This window comes from Suncus etruscus, chromosome 8 (genome assembly GCF_024139225.1).
Source record: "Suncus etruscus isolate mSunEtr1 chromosome 8, mSunEtr1.pri.cur, whole genome shotgun sequence".
In the NCBI taxonomy this organism is placed as follows: Eukaryota; Metazoa; Chordata; class Mammalia; order Eulipotyphla; family Soricidae; genus Suncus; species Suncus etruscus.
The window spans coordinates 35,180,528-35,201,112 of record NC_064855.1 but is presented as its reverse complement, the minus strand read 5'-3'; the positions used below and the strand labels follow the sequence as shown (position 1 = coordinate 35,201,112).

At 37.0% G+C, this 20,585-nt stretch overlaps 1 gene segment (V, D, J or C); it reads left to right on the top strand.

Annotated features, from left to right (window-relative positions):
* The first annotated feature begins 6,002 nt into the window (after window positions 1–6,002).
* LOC126015887 (immunoglobulin heavy variable 1-69-like) lies at window positions 6,003–6,444 on the top strand. The segment is given in 2 exon segments: window positions 6,003–6,048; window positions 6,128–6,444. Coding segments are annotated over 2 exon segments (363 nt in total).
* The last annotated feature ends 14,141 nt before the right edge of the window (window positions 6,445–20,585 follow it).

Sequence of the window (20,585 nt, the reverse complement as noted above, 5' to 3'; positions counted from 1 at the left end):
CAGTATGACCATGAGGAAATGGGATCAACTTGATCTAAGAGCAGGTTATCCTTCCTCATCAGCCAACAATAAGACAAAATCAGAAGATATGCCATCCTTTGATCTGTGCATAAACCAAGATCACTATCTACAGATGACTGGTTGTTACAACCAGGACTGGACAGTATGCATCCTGGGACCACCAACAACAACTACAAAAAGCTCTAGCCTAGCTTTTGGTCTTTGATCTGTTCAACAAACAAGATCTCCAATTCCAGAGGTCTGACTGAGACAATAGCATCTGAATGGGTCTTCCGGAAACATAACGAAAGACTATATCCCAGGCTCCATCCTAGGAGCAGCATAATGACCAAGACAACCAACTATAGAGGATGGATTGAAACGACACTGAAGAAGCAGAACTGCTAGAACCACAAAGAAACTTCATCATAAGTTCCATTCTTTGAGATGTACAGACACCAATATCTCTAGATACATAGGTCTAATCTTACCGTACATGACAAAACAGAAGTCTTCCATACACCACAAAAGCACAGAGAGGAGAGTAAATAATCATGCAAGGAGTCTATAGTTAATCCCATGACAGTATATTTCAGGGGTGGAGAAATCCTGAATCTCCTAGCCAATGGAATTCCCTCTATAATATCCCCAATAGTTACTGTGCATATACAGGGGGTGGAGAAAAAAAGCACAAAATAATCATATTATCCACATATATATTTATTTATTAAATTATATTTGACTTATTTATTTTGGTGTATATATTGAAACTGATGTCTCCAATTTTATTTTATCTTATCTTTCTCTTTCTTTTTGCACCCAGGCATGGTTTGATTTCAGGACCGAGACTATTGTGTGGTGCTTGTCTCTATTGCTGTAGTGCTCACTGGATATTTAATTTGGTATTTCTTTCTTTGTTCTGGTAGTGCTTCAATTACCTTTTTCATGTCCTTTCTCAAACTGAGGTTGAAATCCTCTAGAAGGAATCCACCCATTTTTAGCTTATTTGATTTTTCTTTTATTTATTTTTATCCCATTCTATTGCTTTTCTTTCCTTCAAACAAAACCACATAACTTGAATTATCTAGCTCTGCCTCTCAAATGAAGGTGGAAATAAGGGAGGGTACCAAACAGATATATGATCACTAACAGTAAGCTAGTCAATAAGGCGACCACCTATTCTAGAACCCCGGGGGGGGGTGATGGTAGGGGATATGGGTTGCAGAAGGTAACGGGTATGGGGAAAGGACAAATTTGGTGATGGGTATTCCCCTGATTCAATGTTAATTTGTACCTAAAATACTACTGGGAAAGATATGTAAGCCAATATAATCAAAATGAAATTAAAAAAAATCTTAGCAAACAGAATCAACATTATCCTTAATGATGAAAAATTGAAAGCATTTCTACTAAGTTCAGGTACTATGCAAGGCTGTCCACTGTCTCCACTCTTATTCAACAAAGGGTAGGAAAATTCAATTCATATGCTTTTCCAACTGTCTCTGTCAACTGCAAAGCCACTCTCCAACCACACAGTATTCCCATAAGGGGGCAGCGGGTATTTTATATCTCATTCATCCAAACATGACTAAGGTCTTATTTAAAGTGATGGTTTCCTTTTATGGCTGGCTTGTGTCATGCCAAGGTCACTCCTGCAATATCCTATTCCTGATACTACCAAAATATTCCAACAAGAGATTACCTTGCTCATCATAAATTCATCTCAAGTTCACTTTACCAATATATGCTATGGTTTCTTTACTTTAAGTGAAATTCCTGGGAGAAATACAAAGGGTTCCCATGCACACAGGCCTTTTGGAAGAGCACAGTCATAACTGTGTCACTTGAGTCAAAGCAGATAAGTTGTTAAAACATTTTATAAAATATTGAGTGAAATCCCATATATTTCAACTTTTATCTGACTCATTTGCCTAATTAACTTAAGGAGCCTGAGAGATAATATGGGGCATAGGGTGAAACGGCACCAATTTGTCCTGAAAATCGAATCGCTAAAGACCATGCAGAACTTGAAGCCCAAAGCTGCCTCTTCTCAAGTCCAAGACTGTACTCTTCTAAATAAGACCTTAATCATGTTTTGTTGAATGAGACTTTAAAGCACTCCCCCTTGTGGGAAGATGGTGTGGTTGGAGAGTTGCTTTGCAGTTGGAAGATAGAGTTAGAAGGGCATGTGAATTGAACTTTTTCTACACTTTGCTGAGGAATTTCTCCCTGATTTGTAGAGACCTTTATCTACTTTGGGCTATGTCCTTTTACCTTACCTGGCCCTCAATCTGATCTTACCCTGGTCTCAAACTTATCTATCTCCCTTTATCTATCTTCTGACCTAGGGATTTGTCATATGTCCCTGGGCTTCTCTAGCAAATAAAACTTTGATATTTGTCAAAGTCTTGCCTTCAAGTTTCCTTGGACACAAGCAGTGTGGGCTCATCTCTGGCTATTAGGCTCTAACAAAATACCATTAGGAAAATCCAAATCAGTAGGACAATGAGATATAATCTTACACCAGTGAGGATGACATATATCAAAAATAGTGGGAACAATCTGTGTTGGCAGGGATGTGCTGAAAGGAATTTGTTATTCCCTCTTTAGGGGAATGCTGTCTGGTGGAACCTCATGGTAAAATAGTGTAGAGAATTCTCAGATAACTTAGAACTGAGTGACAATATGACTCAGTAGTACCAATGTTGGGTATCTGTCCCAAGACAGATAATCATTTATTTATTGTGGCAATCAGTACAATAGGTAAGGGAAGGAATTAATCTAGATATCTAACAACAGATGAATAGTTCACTTTTATGTGCTGCATATATACAATGAAATTCTACATATTTATAAGGAAAGGTGTTACTTCCTAGAATTTGGATGGAACTAGAAGATAATTTAAATGAAGTGGCCCAGAAGAAGGATAAATGCAGAATTGTATTACCTATATGTGGTATTTAGAATAGCTGCATAAGGGAATGCAACTGTTCAAATGGTGTTAGTCTAGCAAATTCTTTCCCCAGAGTCTATTGAGAAGAAAAAGATAGTGGAAAAGGAGAAACACAAGAAACACATAGGTGAGATCATAGAGAAAAAGGGTCCAGGGAATTCATAATCACTGGTGGTGTTGAGGAAGAGCAGAACTAATTATCCAAAACACAATTTCGACACTGAAATCCAAAATGTTAACAGTCATACTTTGAAAGATGTTTGTTATGATTGTGCACTGTAATAGGGGAAGTATGGATTCTCAAAACATCAGTGGGCATAAGATTGGTGCTGAAAAATTGTATCGCAAAATCAACAATGGATGGCTTTGTATCACGATACTATAAATACAGAATTAAATAAATTAAAAATAAAATAAAGAAAAATGATATTACCAAGAATTAGAGAGAAACTACAATTGATTCTTGTATTAATGGATGCATAAGTAAAGTGGTAGAAAGTCTTAGGTGCATTTGTATGGAGGTTATTCTAAAATAAAATCCACCTGTTGTGAATTCACTGCAAGAAATGTATTTCTAACCCCTATATAAATGGTCTGAAGAAGCATGGTAGAAGTAAAGGATTAATAAACCATGTCACTCAGGAAAGAATCACGTAGTCAGTTGCTTTTCCTTGTGGTGTTTATGAAGGGTCCTAAGTCAGAACTGCTATTTCTTGATTCAATTAGTAGAAAATTCACCAGGAGCCAGAAGGTGGAGAGAGAAAAGGTGGGTTTTCACATATCAAAAGAGATTTATGGGAAAGAGAACGATCAGAGAACACCTTTCTTGGAGGGGTTATAAACTGGGTGTAATCTGACAGTTCATGTATATAAACACAATAATGTTAACACCATAGGAACACTGTTAGTTAAATATAATGATAAAGAAGAACAGTGTTTGTATTCAGGTCCTGTTAGTTAAATATAATTTAAAAGAAGAACAGTGTGTGAATTCAGGTCCTTATGCTACTCAGCTCTCAGAGACTGACAGCAGGTCACACCTAAAGGAGGTCTGAGTGTGACAGTGCTGGGACCCCAAACATGATAGGGATATTTGAGATATTGATGATAGGAATGTTGCACTGGTGAAGGGAGTGTTGTTATTTACAAGCTTGAAACCCAACTACAATCATATTTGAAATCAAGTTTTCTAAATAAAAATATTAATAAAAAAGGAGCTTCATTGCTAGCAGAACTGGGCATGTGGGGGCGCTGTGGTCATACCAATCCAGGATACATTAGGGGTATATTCAGAAGCCTATGAGGTTTTCTTAAATTCTGCTATTTCCTGATTTCAAAGGAAAAGAATGGATATAACCACCAGTAAAGGAATTATTGATGGTCAGCAGAGTTGTTTCAAAATACTTTCTTTTGTTGGAGAATATAAAAATAAAATAAGTTCATGAACACCCTGAAATATGTTTCTCAGATATGTGCATGCCTGAAAAGTAAGAAACAGGAAACAAGTTTAATGAATTAAAAGGATCAAATAACATTTCAAAACTCTCTTTACTGCTGGTGGGAATGTCGACCAAACCAATCATTTTGGAAATAGAGAAAATGGACTATGCTCAAAAATCTAGAAATTAAATTCTATTCAATCCAGATATACTGCTCCTAGGAATAATGACTAAAAATGCCAAAACACAATACTAATTAAGAGGCACCTGCTCTCATATGATTTTCGTAGCACTATATAATTAAACAGAATCTGGAAACAACCCAAGTGCCCCAGAACAGATGAGTCGATAAAGAAACTATGGCAGATAAATCTAGATAATGAACACTATGTCACTGTTATGAAAAATGAATTAATAGATTTCGTGTTTATATAGAGAGATGTGTAGAATCATGCTAAGTGGATTGAGTCACATGGGAGATAGCAGTAGTAGAATGATTACAGTGATATGGAATATAAAAACTAATAATATGTGAATAATAAGAGATAATAGAGGGGCCGGGTAGGTGGCGCTGGAGGTAAGGTGTCTCTGCCTTGCAAGTGCTAGCCAAGGAAGGACCTCGGTTCGATCCCCCGGCGTCCCATATGGTCCCCCCAAGCCAGGGGCGATTTCTGAGCACATAGCCAGGAGTAACCCCTGAGCATCAAACGGGTGTGGCCCAAACACCAAAAAAAAAAAAAAAAAAAGAAAAAAAAAAAGAGATAATAGAAATAAAAATAAATAATAGAAATAATAATGGGCTAAAATAATGGATAATATAAATATTTAGACAGAGAAACATACACTATGACAATAATATAGGAAAGGTTCATGGTCAACAAATTATAATTGAAATGAAATAAAGAGATATGCATGATTATCCTCAGGAGCAGTGATGCAAACCATGATACTGAACTGAGAAACTGGAGTCAGATGAGAGGAAAAGCAATATAGTATATTATATATGATATATTTGTTTTATATATATATATATAGGGAGTGAGAGAGAGAGGAATAATAGAATATGTCTGACATAAATGCAGGCTATGGAGGCTGAGAAGATATACTAATAGGAGTAATTTTGGCTGGTAAATGAACACTTGTAAAGAGAAAATTGTGGGTATGATGGACACACAACTATACTTTTTAGTCTTTATCTCATGAAGTTTTAATAAGAAAACACATAAAAATAAAAATAGAGTGAATCCAAAATATCTACATCAAATTTCGGATAATAAAGCTCAAGGAAGATACAGTGCAAAGCTTTTTTGATAGTTCTCTGAGAGTAGCATGTCTGTCTAATGTCCAGTAGAAATTTCAATACTGCAGAGATAAGGACAAGCTGTGGGCTCATGACCTCAAAATATTAGTGTTCACACTCGAGAGTCAAGCTTAGTAAATCATTTGCTTCTTCTATATATTGGATTAGGATTCAACTATGATTATTCTTCCTTATGAATATGCAAATACATTTCTGTCTATTGAAATAAATACAGAAAAGTTTGTGTGTAAGGATATCACAAGTCTACAGCTCTATTCACTATTCCGGCTGTGTGAGCACAGCTCTCGGCATGGATTGGATATGGAAAATCCTCTTCCTGCTCACAGTGGCCACAGGTAATGGTCCCAGTCCCTGAACTGAGAAGGGAACTAGGCCCCTTCAGGGAAGTCCTTCCAATCCAATCTCTGCCCACAGCTGTGGACTCCCAGGAGCAGCTGGTGCAGTCTGGCCCTGAGTTGAGGAAACCTGGGACATCAGTGAAGATCTCCTGCCAGGCATCAGGATATACTTTCACCAACTACTGGATTAGCTGGGTGCAGCAGCGACCTGGACAAGGGCTTGAGTGGTTGGGAAGAATTTACCCTGGTACTGGTAGTACAAGCTACTCACCAAAGTTCCAGGGCAGAGTCACCATCACTGCAGACAAGTCCACCAGCACAGCCTATATGGAAATGAGAAATCTGACGCCTGAGGACACAGGCACATATTTCTGTGCGAGAGACACAGTGTGACAACCCACATCCTGACTGTGTCAGAAACCTGAGGAAGAAGCAGCTGTGCTGGGTGAAGAGATTAGAGGAATACTTAGGCCTCTTAACTTCTTCCTGAAGAATCAGGTTTCTGAGATTTAGAAGGAGGCTCCAGGCTCAGCATTCATTTGAAAGTCTCAGTATATTCGTGTATCAGTAAGCAATAACCAATAGAAACACAGTATTTTCCTAGACTTCTGTATTCTTACTATATTAACAGGATTGTCTGCTGGATATTTTCAGTTCCTAACAGAAGACTCACATGTATTTAATTCATGTGTGATTGCATGTTCCTGTACTGTAGGTCTTAGCATGGAGCAACATATTATTGTTTACTCAAAGTTTATACAAACATTATTTAAACTTTGTTCTGAGGAAAAGCAATTAGTGAAGGCCAATGCTCCATTTTATTTCCACTTTAAAAAAAACAAGGCAAGAAAACCATAAATGTTTGAAAATTAGGCAAATTACAATTGGGGTACATTTGAGGACATCACTTTTTAGTTCTTCCTGTTTTTGTGAGCTTGGGAAAGTTACTTGCTTAGAACTGTCTTTGTTGAGCATCCCGATTTGTAAAGTGGAACTCATTCTTTCACTTCTGATTTCCACATAGCAAAGTCAGAGTATTTGCAACTTAAATTTGGATCATCTATATTTCTAGCACAGTTGTGTAAAATTCAGTCATATCTGGAGTTTTATCTTTGCATATTTTTATAAATTCTGTACAACACAAGAGTTTTCTCTGATATTAATTTTTTTCACTTTCTATCCCTTCGTAGAAGGGATAGCCATCCAGGTACTTATCATAGCATAAAGAAGTAGACATGAAAATACAAATGATTCTTTAGTGTCCACTGCAAAGTCTCAGGCCGACATACCAGAGTTCACAGGATGGGCTACATAATGTACACAGAACACTGTAATTACTGGCGTGAGAATACATAACTAGGTAGGCATGCACTATTCTTCTTATATTGCCCCCAAATGCATATTTAGTTTTTGAACAAAGCTGGAAAATACAGTAAACTGTAATCCTGTAAACGCTGACATGACAGAGAAAATTCTGATATCTGATAAAACAGTATACTATGTTTCCTCCCTCAGGGAACACCGCGTATTCATAGGGTAAAATGACCTTAAGACCATTTTTTTGGCTCAATAAATTAACGATGAGAAAACATTAAAACAAGGTCAATATAAAACACAAAAGTGAAGCCCTACTTAAAGGCCAGTCTGAGTAGCTGATGTCAGGAAAGCATAAAATTGTGGACAGAAAATAGTGGAAAGGCCAGTGGAGAAAAGACTTCTCAAGGATGGTTTGCAATGGATTTTCTTCCCTTTGCACAAGAACAGAATCATATATGGGTACCCTTCCTTAATGAACAGACCTCCTTCAATTCTAGAATAGTCAGACTTGGTCCTTTGTCTGACCACTATCCATTTTTTGTGGTATTAATTCCAATTGACACCCAGCAATGCCAAATTTATCAAAAACTAACCAATGACCAAGTATTACAAATTAAAAAATGAAATTAAATATGAGAATAATTTTACCTGGAAGATATTTTCCTCCTATTAGAGAATGGTTTTCTGCAATTTGATGACTATGTAGAAGTCTTAATACACCACTCAGCTAAGACAAACTGAGCACCAGACACAGGAAACCAAGGAAGCCATTCATTAGACACTGTGAGAAAAAGAGGCCCAGAGCAATGTCTTGTACATGACAAAGCCAGCTTTCTGTGGGAGGTGGATAAGTTTCCCTCCAATACTTTCTGTTTTAAAAATGAACTGAGCCATTCCATTAAAACAGATCATGCCATTTCAGATAGTGTGATAAATCCAACTGTACTTACTCAAATAACTCTTTTAATAAGGACAGTATTATGAAAGGATGAAGCTATACTCTCAATCATTGACAAAAAAAGACAACTTAGGGGCTATATAAAATGTACCTTTTGTTATTATTAGCCAAATTATGTTTAATGCTTATACTGTTTTATTATATTGTGAGGTTACAGTGTTAGGGTTGAATTGGAGAATACAGGGAATATTTTGTTTCTATGGATATGAGCTGTAGCCAGTGATACTTTAAAATTACTCCTATCTCTATGCTCAGGGCTCATGCCTGACAGGCTCAGGAGACCATATTGAAGCAGAGAGTTGAATCTGACAACAGCAATCAAGGCTAATACCCAAACTGCTCTATTATCTCTCTGGGTCAATTATTGAAAATTTTTTATATGCTAGAATGAAGACATTAAAAGCTATCAAAATTCTTTTTTAGATGAATTATTTTATTTGTATTTGAAATCTAGTAGCTCAGGAGACACATATGTTCATGTAATATTGATAGCTTTTTTGTTGTGATTGCTAGGGTCTGTATTAAATATTTAGACACATCATGCACTTTATGGTAATCCAAGCTGGGTTATCTATGAAATTCTCAAGAAATGATTTCACATTGCTATGATATTTATCAGTGTAGTTACTTCTCTAACTGCATTCATTACACTTTGTGGTGAGCTTCATATCATTAGCTAGACATAAATTCACGGCCTGTGGTTAGCAAAGGTAGCCTGCAAAATTTATATCCTCTTGATATTATGGAGGAAAGTTTTATGTGCCAGCATGAAATCTATCCTGGAGAATGTATCCAGGTTTCTGGTGATGGAGTTATATATATATATATATATATATATATATATATATATATATATATATATATATATATATATATATATACACACACACACACACAAGATTCAATTTCTCTCTTCAGGTCTACTATATTTTGTTGGCTTCCAGTCTGGTTGACCTATCAAGAGTTGACAGGACCATGTTGAGGTTTCCCACAATTATTGTGTTATTATTGATATAGGCTTTCAAATTTGTCAATAATTGTATTAGATATTTTGCTGATTTCTCATTGGGTGCATATATTTTTATTTTTTTATTTAACCAACTTTATTACATACATGATTGTGTTTGGGTTTCAGTCATGTAAAGAACACCACCCATCACCAGAGCAAAATTCCCATCACAATGTCCCAAATCTCCCTCCTCTCCGCCCAACCCCACCTGTACTCTAGACAGGCTTTCTATTTCCCTTGTACATTCTCATTATTAGGATAGTTCAAAACGTAGTTATTTCTTTAACTAAACTCATCCCTGTTTGTGGTGAGCTTCATGAGGTGAGCTGTAACTTCAAAGTCTTTTCTTTTTTCTGTCTGAAAATTATTATTGCAAGACTGTCTTTCATTTTTCTTAAAACCCATAGATGACTGAGACCATTCTGTGTCTTTCTCTCTCTCTGACTTATTTCACTCAGCATGATAGATTCCATGTACATCCATGCATAGGAAAATTTCATGACTTCATCTCTCCTGACAGCTGCATAATATTCCATTGTGTATATGTACCACAGTTTCTTTAGTCATTCATCTGTTGAAGGGTATCTTGGCTGTTTCCAGAGTGTTCCTATGGTAAATAGTGCTGCAATGAATATAGGTGTAAGGAAGGGATTGTTGTATTGTATTTTTGTGTTCCTAGGGTATATTCCTAGGAGCGGTATAGCTAGGTCGTATGAGAGCTCTATTTCCAGTTTTTGGAGGAATCTCCATATTGCTTTTCATAAAGGTTGAACTGGATGGCATTCCCACCAGCAGTGGATAAGAGTTCCTTTCTCACCACATTCCCGCCAATACTGCTTGTTCACATTCTTTGTGATGTGTGCCAATCTCTGGGGTGTGAGGTGGTACGTCATAGTTGTTTTGATTTGCATCTCCCTGATGACACATTTTTTCATGTGTCTTTAAGTCATTTGTATTTCATCTTTGTCAAAGTGTCTCTCCATTTATTCTCCCCATTTTTTGATGGGATTAGATGTTTTTTCTTGTAAAGTTCTGTCAGTGCCTTGTATATTTTGGAGATTAGCCCCTTATCTTATGGGTATTGGGTGAATAGTTTCTCCCACTCAGTGGGGGACTCTTGTATCCTGGGAGGTATTTCTTTTGAGGTGCAGAAGCTTTTCAGTTTAATATATTCCCATCTATTAATCTCTGCTTTCACTTGCTTGGAGAGTGCAGTTTCCTCCTTGAAAATGACTTTAGTCTCAATGTCCTGCAGTGTTTTCCCTACGTGTCGTTCTATATATCTTATGGTTTCAGGTCTAATATCTAAGTCTTTGATTCATTTGGATTACCTTCGTACATGATGTTAGCTGGGGGTCTAAGTTAAAATTTTTGCAAGTGGCTAGCAAGTTGTTCCCACACCACTTGTTGAAGAGGTTTTCTTTGCTCCATTTAGGATTTCTTGCTCCTTTAATAAAAATTAGGTGATTGTATGTCTGGGGAACATTCTCTGAGTATTCAAGCCTATTGCACTGATCTGAGGTCCTGTCTTTATTTCAATACAATACGTTTTGATAACTATTGCTTTGTAGTACAGTTTACTGTTGGGGAAAGTAATTCCTCCCATTTTCTTTTCCCCAATGATTGCCTTAGCTATTCTGGGGTGTTTTTCTTCCAAAGGAATTTCAAAAGTGTCTGTTATACTTCTTTGAAGAATTTCATGGGTATCTTTAGAGGGATCGCATTAAATCTGTACAATGCTTTGGGGAGTATTGCCATTTTAATGATGTTAATCCTGCCAATCTATGAGCAGGGTATGTGCTTCATTTTCTGCATGTCCTCTCTTATTTCTTGGAGCAGACTTTTATCGTTTTCTTTGTATAGGTCCTTTACATTTTTAGTCAAGTTGATTCCAAGATATTTGTGTTTGGGTGGCACTATTGTGAATGGCATTGTTTTCTTAATGTCCATTTCTTTCTTATTACTATTGGTGTATAGAAACACCATTGATTTTTGTGTGTTAATTTTGTAGCCTGCCACCTTGCTATATGAGTCTTTTGTTTCTAGAAGCTTTCTCGTAGAGACTTTAGGGTTTTCTAAGTAGAGTATCATGTCATCTGCAAACAGTGAGAGCTTGACTTCTTCCTTTCCTATCTTGATTCCTTTGATATCTTTTTCTTGCGTAATCGCTATAGCAAGTACTTTCAGTGCTATGTTGAATAGGAGTGGTGAGAGAGGACAGCCTTTTCTCGTGCCAGAATTTAGAGGAAAGGCTTTTCGTTTTTCTCCATTGATGACAATATTTGACTCTGGTTTGTGGTAGATGGCCTTAACTATATTGATAAAGGTTCCTTCCATTCCCATCTTGCTGAGAGTTTTGATCAAGAATGGGTGTTGAACCTTGTCAAATGCTTTCTCTGTGTCTACTGATATGATCATGTGATTTTTCTTTTTCTTTTTGTTGATGTTGTTTATTATGTTGATAGATTTACGAATGTTAAACAAGCCTTGCATTCCTGGGATGAAACCTACTTGACCGTAGTGGATGATCTTCTTAATGAGACATTGAATCCCATTTGCCAGGATTTTGTTGAGGATCTGTGCATCTGTATTCATCAGCGATATTGGTCTGTAATTTTGTTTTCTTTGGTAGCATCTCTGACTGGTTTAGGTATCAAGGTGATGTTGGTTTCATAAAAGCTATTTGGAAGTGTTTCTGTTTTTTTGATTTCATGAAAGAGACTTGCCAGGATTGGTAGTAGTTTCTCTTGAAAGATTTAAAAGAATTCATTAGGAAATCCATCGGGGCCTGGGATTTTTTTTGGGGGGGCAAACATTTGATTACTGTCTTAAATTCCTCAATAGTGATGGGTGTGTTTAGCTATGCTACATCCTTTTATTTCAATAGTGGAAGATTATAAGAGTCCAAAAATTTATCCATTTATTCCAGGTTTTCATGTTTAGTGGCATAGAGATTCTCAAAGTAGTTTCTGATTACCCTTTGAATCTCTGCAATATCAGTAGTGATCTCTCCTTTTTCATCCCTAATACGAGTTATCAAGTTTCTCTCTCTTTCTGTTAGTTTTGTTCTATTAATCTTGTATATTTTTTCAAAGAACTAACTTTTGCTTTCGTTGATCTTTTGGATTGATTTTCAGGTTTTCACTTCATTGATTTCTGCTCTCAGCTTTTTTATTTCCTTCTGTATCCATATTTTTGGATACTTTTGTTAAATACTTTTTCATTCTATGAGCTGCATCATTAAACTATTCAGGTATGCCCCTTCTTCTTTCCTGATGTGTTTGCAAAGCTATAAATTTTCCTCTTAGTACCGCTTGTGCAGTGTCCCATAGGTTCTGATAGTTTGTGTCTCCACTGTCATTTGTTTTCAGAAAGGTTTTTATTTTCCTTTAATTTTATCTCAGACCCAATGGTTATTCAGTATTAGGCTGTTTAACATCGAGGTATTAAAATTTTTCTTCTGTGTCCCTTTGTAGTTCACATATAATTTCAGGGTCTTGTGGTCATCAAAGGTAGCCTGCAAAATTTCTATCCTCTTGATATTATGTAGGTATGTTTTATGTGCTAGCATGTAATCTATCCTGGAGAATGTCCCATGTACATTAGAGACGAATGTGTATCCAGCCTTCTGGGAGTGGAGTGTCCTGTATATATCTACAAGGCCTCTTTCTTCCATTTCTCTGTTCAGGTCTAGTATATTCTTGTTTGATTTCAGTCTTGTTGACCTGTCCAGTGTTGAGGTCTCCCACAATTATAGCTTTTTATTGATATTATTTTTCAGATTTGTGAACAATTTTATTAAATATTTTGCTGGCCCCTCATTCGGTGCATATATGTTTAGGACAGTGATTTCTTCCTGCTGTACATATCCTTTGATGAATACAAAATGTCCATCTTTGTCCCTTACAACTTTGCTAAGTATAAAGTTTGCATTATCTGATACTACTATAGCCAATCCAGCTTTTTTATGGGTGTTGTTTGCTTAGATGATTTTCCTCCAGCCTTTTATTTTGTGTCTATGTTTGTTCTGAGTATTCAGGCACAATTCTTGTAGGCAGCAAAAGGTTGCATTCAGGTTTTTGATCCATTTCGCCACTCTGTGTCTATTAACTGGTGCATTTCGTCCATTGACATTGAGAGACAGAATTGTCCTGGGAGTTAGTGCCATCTTTATATTGGAGTTTGTTGTGTCTGTTGGGCAGTCTTGTCTTAAAGTAGGCCATTTATTTTTTCTTTTAAAAATGGTTTTGAGTCTGTAAAGTTTCTGAGCTGTTGTTTGTCTGTGAAAGTATGCATTGTTCCTTCAAATCTGAGAGTGAGTTTAGCTGGATGCAATATTCTAGGCGAATCATTTATTTCATTGAGTTTTGTCACTGTGTCCCACCACTGCCTTCTGACCTTGAGTGTTTTCGGTGACAGGTCTGCAGTAAATATCAAGGATGTTCCTTTGAGTGTAATTTCTCTTTTCAATCTTGCTGCTTTCAGAATTCTGTCTCTATCTGTGGGATTCATCATTGTGACTAGGGTGTGTCTTGGGGTGTTTTTCTTGGGTCTCTTTTAGTTGGTACTCTTCGGGCATGCAGGATTTGATTGCATGTATTCTTTAGCTCTGGTAGTTTCTCTTTAATGATGTACTTGACCGTTGATTCTTCCTGGAGATTTTCTTCCTGGTTTTCTGGGACTTTATTGATTCTTAAGTTGCTTCTGTTGAGCGTATAATAGACTTCTATTTTCATCTCTTCACATTCTTTGAGTAATTTTTCCATTGCTTTATCATTTGCTTTAAGGTTTTTTTTTTCCAATTTCTTCTGCTGTATGGAATTGTTATTGATCTCATCTTCCAGTGTACTAATTCTAACCATAGGTGCTGTTAACCCATGGGAAAGCTCAACCATGTTTTTCTTCAATTTATATACTGAGTTTTTCAGACCTGTTATTTGACCTGAAATTTCAGTTTGGAGTTTTCTGATTACTATCTTCATATTCTCTTGTTTCTTATTATTGTTCTCTTCTATACTTTGTTTGAGTTCTTTGAACATCTTCCATATTGCGACTCTAAACTCCTTATCTGAGAGACAGACTAGTTGGTTGGTCATGTTCAAGTCATCAGAGTTTGTCATCGTCATTCTTTGTCTGGTGCTTGCCTGCATTGTTTCCCCATTGTCACACTTGTGTTTTTCTATGTGTTCTGGTTGTATTCATTGGCTAAATGATGTGCACAGCCGTGGAGCAGCCGAGCTCCTCTGGCTCCTCCCTTTCTGGGTGTGTAAATTTACCTCCAGGGAAAGCAAGCCATCCACAGATGGGCCACACGCAGGATGAAATCAGGCCAAAAATGCAACACAGCACAGTGCTGGCATCTGAGGTCCAGCAGAGTTCAGCATTTTCCCCTTTTTCAGGTGCATATATTTTTAGTAGTGCAATTTCTTCCTGTTGCACAGATCTCTTTGTTTATGCAAGTGTTCATCTTTGTCCCTTACAACTTTTCCAAGTCTATAGTTGTGTCATCTGATATTAATATGGCCACCCCACTTTTTAAGGGAGTTGTTTGCTTGGATAATTTTTCTCCAGGCTTTAATTTTAAGTCTATTTTTTTCTGTCTAGTCAGGTGTGTTTCTTGTAGTAATCAGAAGGTTGGATTAATCTTTATGATACATTTCACCATTCTGTGTCTTTTATTGGTGCATTTAGTCCATTGACATTGTGGGAGATGATTGCCATGGGATTTAATGTCATCTTTGTGTATAAGTTTGTGTGCCTATTGGTCTGTCTTGTCTTTAAGTAGACATTTTAGGATCTACTTTTAAGGCTGTTTTTGCATCTGTAAAGTTTCTGAGCTGTTACTTATCCGTGAAGCTATCTTATCAAGATAAAAAGTCCGCAGCATGGAAGTTTTCCTGTTTTTCAATTTCATGGAAGTGTCTTGCCCGGATTGTTAGTAGTTCCTCTAGAAAGGTTTAAAAGAATTTATGAGTAAATCCATCTGGGCCTGGGTTTTTGTTTTTGGGCAGACATTTGATTACTGTCTTAATTTCCTCAATAGTGATGGGTGTGTTTAGATATGCTACATCCTCTTCACTCAACTGCGGAAGATTAGAAGAGTCCAAAAATTTATCCATTTCTTCCAGGTTTTCATATTTAGTGGCATAGAGTTTCTCAAAGTAGTTTCTGATTACCTTTGAATTTCTGCCATATTAGTAGTGATCTCTCCTTTTTCATTCCTAATACGAGTTATAAAGTTTCTCTCTCTTTTTTTTTTTGTTAGTTTTGCCAGTGGTCTATCAATCTTGTTTATTTTTTCAAAGAACCAACTTCTGCTTTCGTTGATCTTTTGGATGGTTTTTCTGGTTTCCACTTCATTGATTTCTGCTCTCAGCTTTGTTATTTCCTTCTGCCTCCCTATTTTTAGGTCCTTTTGTTGAGCACTTTCTAATTCTATGAGCTGCGTCATTAAGCTATTCAGGTATGCCCCTTCTTCTTTCCTGATGTGTGCTTGCAAAGCTATAAATTTTCCTCTCAGTACTGCTTTTTCTGTGTCCCATAGGTTCTTAAAGTTTGTGTATCCATTGTCATTTGTTTTCAGGAAGGTTTGATTTTCTCTTTGATTTCATCTCGAACCCACTTGTTATTCAGTATTAGGCTGTTTAACTTCCAGGTATTAAAGTTTTTCTTCTGTGTCCCGTTGTAGTTCACATATAATTTCAGGCCTTTGTGGTCAGCAAAGGTAGCCTGCAAAATTTCTATCCTCTTGATATTATGGAGGTTATGTGCCAGCATGTAGTTTATTCTGGAGAATATTCTGGAGAATATCCATGTACATCAGAGAAAAATGTGTATCCAGGCTTCTGGGGGTGGAATGTCCTGTATATATATATATACATACATGTATGTATGTATGTATATATACATATATATATATACACTAGGCCTCTTTCTTCCATTTCTCTGTTCAGGTCTAGTATATTCTTGTTGGGTTTCAGTCTGGTTGACCTGTCAAGTGTGGACAAAGCCGTGTTGAGGTCTCCCACAATTATTGTGTTGTTATTGATATTATTTTTCAGATTTGTCAACAGTTGTATTAAGCTGGCCCCTTATTCAGTGCATATATGTTTAGGACAGTGATTTCTTCTTGCTGTATGCATCCCTTGATTAATACAAAATGTTCCTCTTTGTCCCTTACAACTTTCCTAAGTATAAAGTTTGCATTACCTGATATTAGTATGGCCACTCCAGCTTTTTTATGGGTGTTGTTTGCTTGGATGATTTTCCTCCAGCCTTTTATTTTGAGTTTATGTTTGTTCTGAGTATTCAGGTGCGTTACTTGTAGGCAGCAGAAGGTTGGATTGAGTTTTTTTGATCCATTTAGCCACTCTGTGTCTCTTAACTGGTGCATTTAGTCCATTGACATTGAGAGAAAGAATTGTCCTGGGAGTTAGTGCCATCTTCATATTAAAGTTTGGTGTGTCTGTTGGTCAGTCTTGTCTTAAATTAGGCCGTTCAGTTTTTCTTTTAAGAATGGTTTTGAGTCTATATATTTTCTGAGCTGTTGTTTGTCTGTGAAACCATGTATTGTTCCTTCAAACCTGAAAGTGAGTTTTGCTGGTTGCAGTATTCTAGGCTAAGCATTTACTTCATTGAGTTTTGTCACTATGTCCCACCACTGCCTTCTGGCCTTGAGTGCTTCCAGTGACAGGTCTGCAGTAAATATCAAGGATATTCCCTTGAATGTAATTTCTCTTTTTGATCTTGATGCTTTCAGAATTCTGTCTCTATCTGTGGGATTCATCATTGTGACTAGGATGTCTCTTGGGGTGTTTTTTCTGGGGTCTCTTTTAGTTGGTACTCTTTGGACATGCAGGATTTGATCGCATGTATTCATTATCTCTGGTAGTTTCTCTTTAATGATGTTCTTGACCTTTGATTCTTCCTGGAGATTTTCTTTCTGGGTCTCTGGGACTCCAATGCTTCTTATGTTGAACTTATCATAGACTTCTATTTTCATCTGTTCCCATTCTTTGAGTAATTTTTTTCATTGTTTGATCATTTGCTTTCAGGCTCTTTTCCAATTTCTTCTGCTGTATGGAATTGTTATTGATCTCATCTTCCAGTGTACTAATTCTGTCCTCAGCTGCTGTTAACTCATGGGAAAGCTCAAGTATGTTTTTCTTCATTCATCTACTGAGTTTTTCAGACCTGTTATTTGACCTGAAATTTCAGTTTGGAGTTTTCTGTTTTCTATCTTCATATTCTCTTGATTCTTATTATTGTTTTCTTCTATACTTTGTTTGAGTTCTTTGAACATCTTCCATATTGCGACTCTAAACTCCTTATCTGAGAGACTGACTAGTTGGTTGGTCATGTTCAAGTCACCAGAGTTGCCATCTTTATTCTCTATGTCTGGCGCTGGCCTGCATTGTTTCCCCATTATCACACTTGTATTGTGTGTTTTTCTACGTGTTGTAGTTGTATTCTTTGGCTAAATGATATGCACGGTTGTGAGATGCAGTGAAGCGACCATGCTCCTCTGGCTCCTCCCTTTCTGGGCGTGTTGACTCACCTCCACGGAAGTCTCATGTGAAGGCGGTCCATCTGCAGATGAGCCACACACAGTATGAACTCAGGCCGAAAATGCAGCACAGCACAGAAGTGAGGCAGATAGGGGTGCTGGCATCTGAGATCCTGCAGAGTTCAGAGGCTCCTCCCTTTCTGGGCGTGTAAGCTCAACTCCACTTAAGGCTCACGGGAAGGCGGGCCATCTGCAGATGAGCCACACACAGGATGAACTCAGGCCAAAAATGCAGCACAGCACAGAAGAAAGGCAGATAGGTGTGCTGGCATCTGAGATCCAGCAGAGTTCAGTCTGTGGGAGATGATTTAATGTTATCTTTATGTATAAGTTTGGTGTGCCTATACTAAACTCCTTACCTGATATATTAATCAAATGCTTGGTTTTTTGGGGGGTCATCAGAGCTATTATTCTCATTCTCGTGTTTTTGTTTTCATGTTTTTTTATTTTTATGTTTTTCTTCTTTTTTCTCTCTCTTCTCTTAAATATATTTATAACCACTAGATAGATACATCCCAGGTTTTTGTTTGTTTAAAATTTTTGCTTCCCTTTTTGCCTTCAAACAGAACCACATAAATTGAATCATGTTGTTCTGCCTCATAAATTGAGGAGGAAAATAATGGATGGTAGCAAGACCAAAGAGGCATATGTGCATTGAGTAAAAGTAAAAAAATGATCAGTCTTAAACACAATTCCAAAACCACTGACAACAGAATTGATACTCAATCTACAAGATAGACATAGAGAAGACTGCTTATTCTAGCAGTCCGGAGCAGGGTCAAAGGAGGGGATTATGGGATGTATGCTGGGAACAGGGATGGATGGAGGACAACACTTGTGGTGGGAATGCCCCTAATTCAATGTCACTATGTACCTAAAATATTACAGTGAGCGATTTGTAATTCACTTTGTTCAAAATAAAAAGTATTAAATAAAACACTTAAAAGAACACAAAACTAAAAAATAGAGTGATATAAAGAAAAAGAAAATTCTTGAGTGGATGGGAGCAGTAATGCATTCTAAGCACCAAAGTTCCAGAACTGAGTCCCTCTTGCTGCATACAATTCCAGCAGCACAGCACACATGGCAGTGAGTAAAGTGAGTTCTGAGGACAAGGCCATGTATTACTGTGCAAGAGACACAATGTGGCAATCACATCCTGAGTGTTTCAGAAACCTGTGTCAGAGGCAGCTGTGTTGGGTGAGGATATCGCAGGGACGTTGATGCTGCTGACTTTCTCCTCCAGAGTCAGGATCTGAGAACAGGCAGAGTTTCTCCAACTCAGGAATTTAAATTAACTTTTATTTATTTAGTTTTATTTTTAGGTCACACCAGGTGACATCAGATTTACTCAGGAATAATTCCTGGATGAATTGGTAATTCATATGGGATTCTGGGCATGGATACCGTCTTGGCAATGTTCAGGCAAGTACTTTACCCACGCTCATCTTTCTTTTGATGAAAAAATTTTTTGATGAAAAAGTATTTTTCAATCCTTCAGCAGTCCTCAAGAGAACAATAGCCTTTCCATAGATCACATGTTTTCATTCATACTTTCTTTCACTGTGAACTGGAACTTTCCATATTTTAGCAAAATGACCACTCATACATATGTGCTAGTTTCATTGCAGGTTTTCCCCCTTTATCTTTCTTTACAAAACCAAACTTTTCCACACTTTTCAAAATTCACCTTGAATTATGTAAAAGTATATAAAGTAAGGTCAGTTTTGGATTTGATTCCCACTTATGGCAAAAGAACAGGACACAGAAATAACTATGAGTTATCAGTTGGATGTGTATTGGGATTTGACTAAGGACCTCTTTGGTATAGTCTCCCTACTCTGCTTGGTTCCAGTTGGGTCACTTCACTAGGATTGTCTCCATTAAGCATCCCTATGATGGAACAGATCTGTCTACTCTTAGCGGGGATCAACATGGTCTGAGTCTCTAGTATTGGTTCTGAAATCTAGATTTATGACATCTCTGTGATCATCAACATTTACACATATTAAAATTTATGTGTGAATCTATGCACTTCAAAATTATGTGTATTAGACAGAAAGCATTTTTAAGATATGAAACCCATTGCTTGATAAGACAAACTACAAGATTTGGAGGGGGGAACATGACTCCACATACAAATTTTATCCCCAGTGGAGCGAGGAGAAAATGTTAGTTTTTCAAAATGGTCATGGTCACATTTCCAGATTTGTGTGTTTAAAAATTGGTCAGTGCTATTGGTCTGTGAGATACAGATGATGACGACATATGACCTCATGCTCAGTTTATTGCCCAAACTCAGGCACATACTTTGGAACATAGCGTGAATGTACACAGAAATGCTGGTGCCAGGCTGAATCAACAGACTCTTTGAAGATTTTTTCCTGGTGAGTATGATTGTATTTCAGGGCTTGTGTTGATCGGTCCCTTTTGATAAGATAAAAGAGTGGCAATCTTAGTTTTGTGGTTTAACTCTGGTGTAATTAATCCCATGAAACAGAAATAAGTTTAAATATAAAGTTCTGAAATAATAAGATGGCAATAAATAGGTAGTAAGGAGAGATTGAGAAAGATAGAGAGAGAAAAATAGGAGAAAAATTTCTACAATAGATATATTTTGGTGTGGGGAAAGACAACTTAGGGTATTGGTGATGTGGTCTAAAGAAGCATGGTAGTGGTAAAGG